Source organism: Lipotes vexillifer, unplaced genomic scaffold (assembly GCF_000442215.2).
Source record: "Lipotes vexillifer unplaced genomic scaffold, Lipotes_vexillifer_v1.1 scaffold1011, whole genome shotgun sequence".
Lineage (NCBI taxonomy): Eukaryota > Metazoa > Chordata > Mammalia > Artiodactyla > Lipotidae > Lipotes > Lipotes vexillifer.
Window position 1 is genome coordinate 1980090 of NW_006787698.1, and position 7980 is coordinate 1988069.

Below are 7980 nucleotides of genomic sequence, written 5' to 3' on the forward strand. Positions count from 1 at the left end.
CCCTGGGCTCTCGGGGCCAGTGTTCCCTGGACCGTGTGGGAAACGTTCATGGGCTGTCCCGTGGTCAGAGAGGTTCAGGAAATTCTGTAACGACTTCCCCCGCTGGGAGACTCCCCTCTTGTTTTTTAGTATGATAAAGGCTCTGAGAAGTCTTGCAGTAAAAAAGCCAGTTCAACTTTGTTTAACCCAGCATGGTCTAATAATAATAATAATAATAATGGCAATAATCATACTTATTATAATAAATAATAATACTTATTATAATAAATAATAATACTTATTATTATAATAAATAATAATAATAATTACTATTATTATTAACTCTCCCCGCTTCCAATCATCTAATAACACGTTTTAGAAACGGTACAGTTTGGGAAACACTACCTTATTTTATTATGGGAGAAACGACGCTCAAAGGGTTTTAAATAATTTCTTTGAGGAAACAGGTCAGAAGGGGCTCCTCTGGAGGGAAGGACAGACACGCGGCCTTGCAAACACCCCCAGCTCACGGGCTGCCATTTTCCCTGAGCTGGCAACACGGACAAGCCGGGGAGCCTGGGTCCTTCCCAGGTGAGGTGCGAGCTGAACTGGTGCTCGGAGGGAGAAAGCGGGGAGGATGAGCCCCAATTCTGAGGCCAGCATCTGGGACCCTCTGAAGGTGGAGGCCCCAGGAGCCATCTTGAAAGGCCCCAGGGCAGCGGTGGCCGTGTCCCCAGAGGTCATGGCCTCCTCCTCCCTGCCCCCCTCTGGCTGCCCATGTTTTGTAAGGATGCCCTCCATCAGGGATCCCAAGGTGGGAGAGAACTCTCCTGGCCCCGTCCTTTAAGACACCCAGCATGCCCGCTTCTGGGAGGGGGTGAGTGAACGCCGAGACCCACGTGTGTGCACCTTCACCCAGGGCACGTGGCGAACCCGGCCGGCCACAGGTCAAAGCCATGCAAGATGATCTCACATGTGGGCCAAGCCCCCTGCTTTGAACGGAGCGAGGCCGTCTTTTCCTAGTGGGAGGAGCCAAAACGCTACTGCCAGGGTCGGGGGTGGAGGGAGAAAGATTCCTGCCCGTGAGGGTCCCCGGCCGCTGTCTGCCAAGAGCAGCCCACAGTGGATCGGTCCGGGCACAGCAAAAAGCATCAAGACATGGTAAATCCAACTCGACAAGACAATCCAGAGGCTGCTATTTAAAAAGCCTGCTATGGCCAGGACATGGAAGCAACCTAAGTGTCCACTGACAGATGAATGGATAAAGAAGATGTGGCACATATATACAATGGAATATTACCCAGCCATAAAAAGAAACGAAATTGAACTATTTGTAGTGAGGTGGATGGACCTAGAGGCTGTCATACAGAGTGAAGTAAGTCAGAAACAGAAAAACAAATACCATATGCTAACACATATATATGGAATCTAAAAAAAAAAGGTCATGAAGAACCTAGGGGCAGGACAGGAATAAAGGCGCAGACGTAGAGAATGGACTTGAGGACACAGGGAGGTGGAAGGGTAAGCTGGGACGAAGTCAGAGAGTGGCATGGACATATATACACTACCAAACGTAAAATAGCTAGCTAGTGGGAAGCAGCCGCATAGCACAGGGAGATCAGCTCGGTGCTCTGTGACCACCTAGAGGGGTGGGATAGGGAGGGTGGGAGGGAGGGACATGCAAGAGGGAGGAGCTATGGGGATATGTGTATATGTATAGCTGATTCACTTTCTTATAAAGCAGAAACTAACACACCATTGTAAAGCAATTATACTCCAATAAAGATGTTAAACGATAAATAAATAAATAAAATAAAAAGCCTGCCATGGAAAATTTCAAACGAAGGGCGAGAGCGGAGGTGAAGCCCGTGTCCCGTCACCAGGAGAGAAGCGATCACGGCCCACGGGTGGCCAGGCCGGGCCCAGGCTACCACCAACTCAGGGCAACTCCAGGAGCCGGGGACGTCAGGACGTGCCAGGAGTGGGGAGCCTCACGTTCTCCCGAAGCTCAATGTCTGTATAAGGGAAGAGGAGGGTGGGGGGGCGGGTGCAAGGGCTGCCAGACACCCTCACCGACCCACCTGGTACCCAGCCGCCGCGTCCTCAAGCCCATGAACACGGAGCGGATCAGCTTCCCAAAGGAGGCCGCGTTCACGGGGTCCAGCTTGTGTTCCTGGCAGTGGCGAAGGTAGTGGTTGTAGAGCGAACTTCTGGGGAGACTCACGCCTTCCGCGGTTTCGTAATTATCCAAGAGCCACTGGAGCTGGATGGACAAGACAGGCCGGATGCTGACGTGGATGCACCGACAGCATCACACGCCTCCCGTCCTCCGACACGACGGGGAAACTCACCTCTACTGTCACCGATTCAGGTTCAATTTGGGGCACGTTCATTACTTAATAGCTTCTTTTCACTTGCTTGTTTATTCCTTTGATTTCTAGCCAAGCTTTCAGGTTCCTTGACTTAATTTACAAAAACCTGCCCGTGATGGAGACTGAAACCCCCATAGGCCTCTCACACCAAATGCTTCCTAAACCTACGGGGATGGAGCTGATCTGAGCACACGGGAAAGGAAGGGGAAGGAAAACCCCACAGCCCATCCGCACACACGGCGCCCCGCGTTAAGGTAATACCACCTCAGTCCCTGTACTCAGGACCGAGAGGAAAACAAACGGGAAACTGAATAAAAGACTGAAAGGTTCGCGTGCCAGGTTTTGTGCTCAGGCCAGCGGCAGGGAAAAGGATCCAAGGCCGAAGTCGAGGCCCCCAGAGGTCAGCACTGACTCAGAACTGACCACACAGAGAGCTCAGTTCCCACACCGAGGGAGGCTGCCCACCCCCCCCCGCCCCCTTTGCACCCACCGCAGAGGGCCCCGAAGGCTGCGGTTTGATTCTGGCTTCGAGACTGTTCCCCAACGGAGGGAGGTCTGGATTTGGAAGAGTGAGCGCGGAAACGAGGCCGGAGGCAGGATCCTGCATCAGGATCGGGATGGGGCTCCCTGCTGCCCGGGCCCCTGTCCTCTGTGCTCCCACACCCTCTGCCCTTCTCCCTGGGAGATCGCCGCCCCAGCCCCCTACCCCAGGCCCCCTCTGGTGCTCGGCCCTGCAAGCCAGGTCGCGGCCCCGCCCAGATTTATAAGCCCGCAGGCTGCGAAGTCTGCTCGGTCGCCCTTTTAGACACGTTTCGGAAAGGTTTTAACATGCAAAGAGATAGAGAGAACAGACTCATGAACTCCTGCTTCAACAATCATCACCTCAGGGCCAATTTTACTTCCTCTAAGCCCCACACACTGCCTCTGCCACTTTATCTTATTTTAAACTCATTTTTATTGGAGTTGCTTTACAATGTTTTTGTTTGTTTGTTCGTTTGGGGCCACGCCTCGCAGCATAAAGAACTTCCCCGACCAGGGATCAAACCCGTGTCTCCTGCAGCGGCAGCGCGGAGCCTTAACCACTGGACCGCCGGGGAGGCCCCCTCCTGCCATTTTAAAGTGAACCTGACATGCCTTCGTTTCCTCCCTGGGGCCTCCCCGCTCTAACGTGGACCCGAGTGAGAGGCGGGTGGTGGGGTCAGCTGGTGGCAGGGATGCTAGAATAAGGAGAGTTTCAGAGGCAGGGGGTGGGCCTGGGCTGGATGTGCAGGGTGAAGGTGGGGAAAAGGTCAAAGGTCCAGGTGAAGGGGCCCTGGGGGACTGACAGAGCAGAGGGTCCTATAACACAGCGCTCCCCAACCTCTCTGGCACCTCGGAAGACAGTTCTTCCATAGACGGTGAGGGGAGGGGGGGAGGGTTCAGGCGGGATGGTGGGGAGCGATGGGTAGCAGCAGGTGAAGCTTCACTCGCTCCCCTGCCGCTCACTTCCTGCTGTGCGCCCTGTTCTTAACAGGCCTGGACCGGTGACCCCTGCTGTAACAGAAAGACAGACCTCTGGCATCCAGAAGGGCTGGGGTAATGGGTTCTGCTTTTGGGAGGTGGGGGAGGAGTGCTGGGCTGGCATTCAGGGTGGAGGTCAGGACCAGATGTGTTAATGTGACACCAAAGAGCCCAGAGTGGGTCTGTGCGGGTGGGGCCGAGGAGGGGTGTGTGAGGCGTAGCTTCGAGGCCTGGGGTTAGATGCTGCCCCGGGGAGAGCAGCTGCCCTGCAGATGAGGTCTCTGCCACACCACCTCCCCACTGAGGGACCAGCCCAGCTGCCGATCCGAGTAGCAGGTTTGAACCAGGGGTCGCTGGCCCTCCTGTCACCACGAAGCCTGCCTCCTGCAGCCCTGGGTGCATGGGAACAGCTGTCCACTCATCTGTCCGTGTGCCGTGGGATGTTGTGTGCTGGCTGCGCCCGTGACCCCGCAGGGGGATCCCACCCCCACCAGTGGGTGAAGGGGGGGTAGTTACCACGGAGACGCGGGGAGGAGGGGGCAGCAGCCAGGGGCTGAGGGAAACAGGAAAGGGTTCTTCAGTTCCCCCTTTGGGAAAGAACATCACGGATTCTACTTTCCATCAAATCACCTAGATATATAATTTTCAAACTTGCCTTAAATGTGCTTTTTTCTACACAAATGTGGCAGAGCACCCCCGCTTCTCTCTCCAAGGCTTTGCTCTCGCCCACGGCTCCCACCCTTAGGGGCCATCTCCTTGGCGCCCCTTGTTCTGACCCCTCCCTCTGTCTTTGATGCTATGAACAAACTGTGAACTTAAGCGGTTTAATCACTGTGCACGGCCTGCCCCAGAAGGCACCCTCCTCCCCATCCCTGAGGCCCCCCTGCACACACCCCGCCCCCCCCCCGCCCCGCTGCCTTGACTCTGGAGCTAAGGGACTGACACCATGGGGAAGTTGGGAAGGAGGGCATGGGTGGCACAGTGGAGCTGCTCCTTTCTTGCGGGTATGCCCCCGGCCTGCTTTGCGCTCACAGCCGGGGTGGGGGGTGCTGTCCCACCAGCTACGAGCCTTCCCACAGCAGCCTCACCAGCCACAGGGGGGAACTGGGTTCTGTCTGTTGCCCTGTTGTCTAGTTTTAATTGGCTCAGGATCCAGGATCCAGGTGAGGAAGGGCTGGTATTTGCTGGCCCCTGAGCCCCAAGGTTTTCCAGAGCACTGCTCGCCGACACAAGCATTCATTTCCTATCGCTTGTCTCCCTGCTGAAACGGGAGCTCCAGGAAGCAGAGACAGAACCGGGTCTGCCCACGTTTGCATCCCGTGAAGATGCCTCAAGAAACGCTGATGGAGAGGAGGACGGGTCCCACAGAGCGGAGGGGACCCCAGCATGAGGAGAGCCGAAAGCCTCTGGATGTGGAAGCAGGAGGCTCTTCCTGTCTCTGCCACCCTGGCTGGGGAGCATAGGCCGCTTCTAGGGGAGTCCTCTGTGGGAGGGAGAAGCCGGGACCAAGGGCCCAAATGTCTCAGGGTCTGAGCGCCCAGGCGAGTCCTCAGGAGGATCCTCAGGCCGCGAGGTGGAGGCCTGGGAGGGGCCCCGGACCAGGTCCTGAGAGATGGAGGCCGAGACCCCGCCCGGTGCCTGACACGACTGGCCCAACGTGAGAAGGAAGCTTTGGGAAATAAGACGATGGCTTCTGCTCCTGACCACCTGGGCCAAATTCCAAGAATTACACGGAAAGCAGACTTCCTTGCGGGTGACTACGTGGACACCGACACCAAGGATGTGTGCTTAACTCCCTCCTGAGTAGAGGTAAGCACAGAGAGAACAGATGCCACCAGCAGCCTCCGAAGCAATAATGGGTTCATTTCCACCCTCTCCGGTGAAGAGAGGTGACCCGGAAGGGAGGCTGACGGGCGCTGGAGGGCGGTTTAGGGCTCCGTGAAGGCAGAGCCTCCCCTGTAGGCTGAGCGAGCGCCGGCGGGGTCTGCGCACCGCACTCCCGGACATCGCTACCTAGTGTCGTCCCGACCGGCTGAGCATTGCACGTCGGTGACACTAGGTGAACGGGAGGCCCATCTCCCCACCACACAGCCCCGCCTCGCCCGCGGCAGACTGACCGGGTGTCATGGTAGGGAGGCTGTGGCCATGGTGGGTGGCGGGGGAGAAGTGGTCTGATTCCGGATGGTTCTGAAGGCCAAGGAACATCGGATGCGGGCTGTGGGCTGAGGAGGGGGCACCAGGATGAGCCTCCAGCAGGACGGCGCTGTCCTGGATGAGCCAGGAAGGTGGCGGGAGGTGCAGGGTCTGCTGTGGGGCGGGGGTGGGGGGCGGTCAGGGCTCGGGCCCGACACACACACGTGCACAGCTGCGCCTCCAGGCGGGCAGGTGCCCTTGGAGACTCAAGGGTGGAGCTGACGGGAGAGGCCCGGCCGGCCTCGACGCCCACTGGGAAAGAGCCTTTCCCTCCAGGAGACCAGGCGGGGTCGTCGAGGTGGTGAGGGGGCCGGGGGGACTCCAAAAAACAGCAGTCCAACCGCGACCACTGCCGGAGGCCTTCGCCGCCATAATCTGGAGCGACTTCTAGGCAGAGCACCCAGCCCATGAAGCTGCCACAGCCCATCACCAGCCCAGACTGCAGGGCACGGCTCTGTCACTACACCACCACCTGAAGGCTAAATCATCTTTGACAATTTATGTTTCTTGATTAAAAAAAAAAAAAAAAGTCATATAATCTGAATACGATCCACCTAAAAGCAGGTCCTGCTCCCAGGGGCTGGAAATAGTAGTTTATGTACAGTAAGCAGCGGCCACCTCTGCAGGGACCCACGATGGGGGTCCCTGAGTCAGCAGGGGTTGGGGGCCTCTCCCGATAGACCCGGGGGACAGCAGAGGGGCAGGCCTGGCTGCACCCACAGGCCACAGTGACACCCTGGTGAGGGACGGCATCTCCATTCCCAGCTCAACTTTCTATGCCTCCTTCCTCCAAAAAAGTTATCCCTCGTTTCCTGCCACCAAATCATGCGTTCCCCTGTTTTAAAGATGGCTCGACGCCCACCTCTTTCCTCAGGGGCTCCCACACCAAGGCTGGAAGGTCCCTTCAACCCTCAGACCCCCTGGTCCGAGTCCCGAGGGCAGCCTGGGGAGATGGGGTGACCCTGATGTCGGGTTGGGTCTGGAAGGCACAGCCCAGCCTTCCTGAGCTCTGGGCATCTGGCCACCCAGCACCAGGCTCTTCTGCCCGAGCACGGGGACTGCAGCCGGTGGTGCCCAGGGACAACTGTCTCAAGTGAGCGCGGCCAACTAGGACCATGAAGGGCTCTGCAGGACACATGGCAGTCTGTCGCCAGGATACACCCTAGCTCTCTCCCCGCCATCCCTGCCCAGACAAGCTCCTGGCCGGTTGACCGCAGCGCGTGGGGTCGACTCTTTACAGAGATCTTCTTTCTATCCTCTTTGAGTCGCCAAGCCTCAGATCCTACTTCTTACGGCTCCCAATGGAAGAAAACGACTCAACAACAAATCGCCAGAAAGAAAACGGACACAGGGAGGTTCTTCCTGCTCGGAAACTAAACTCAGGAATGGAAACTGGTTTTAGAGAAGCAACCAAGGCAAGCCAGCCTTCCAGAGGAAAAGTGTTAGAAAGCCAGAGGCATCCCTGCAGCCAGAGACTGAGGCTCATGCGTTTCGCATAGACATTTTAAACTTCCCGCGGATACGCCGCCGGCCTGGGGTCCGCACCCATCCTGCCTTCCTCATGGCTCTCTGGGGCTGCCCCAGTGCCTGGCCTCGCAGGCTGTGCCGTGGCCACGTTGTCTGCTCGAGATCTGAAGAACTCTGGTCCCCGAGCAGAGAATGCCGTCTTGCGGACTTTCTACACGCTCCGCTCTAAGGCTGCAGCTTCCCTTCTCCAGACCTGCCCACCAGGTGACATCATCCGGCAGTGATGGACAACAGGGTGGCCATGACCCACCTAGCCTGGGGCCTGATGGACTTTTGTTTTTCCTTCGAGACAGCCGGGGTGAGGCTGCTCTTCCTCCAGTGACCAGCCCTCTGAGGCTCAGCCAATGGGCTGGAGATGCTGGCCACGCCTGTGCCCCCCGACAAACCCAGAAGCTCCTCGATCTTTCCC

General features: G+C 57.3%; 1 protein-coding gene across 1 annotated transcript in view; it reads right to left on the reverse strand.

The window, feature by feature from the left end:
- The window catches only part of RFX2 (regulatory factor X2), a 46261-nt gene that overhangs the window by 14199 nt on the left and 24082 nt on the right, over positions 1-7980 (reverse strand). The window contains 1 exon segment of the mRNA XM_007460564.1: positions 2061-2242. Within this exon segment, the coding sequence (XP_007460626.1) occupies positions 2061-2242 (182 nt within the window).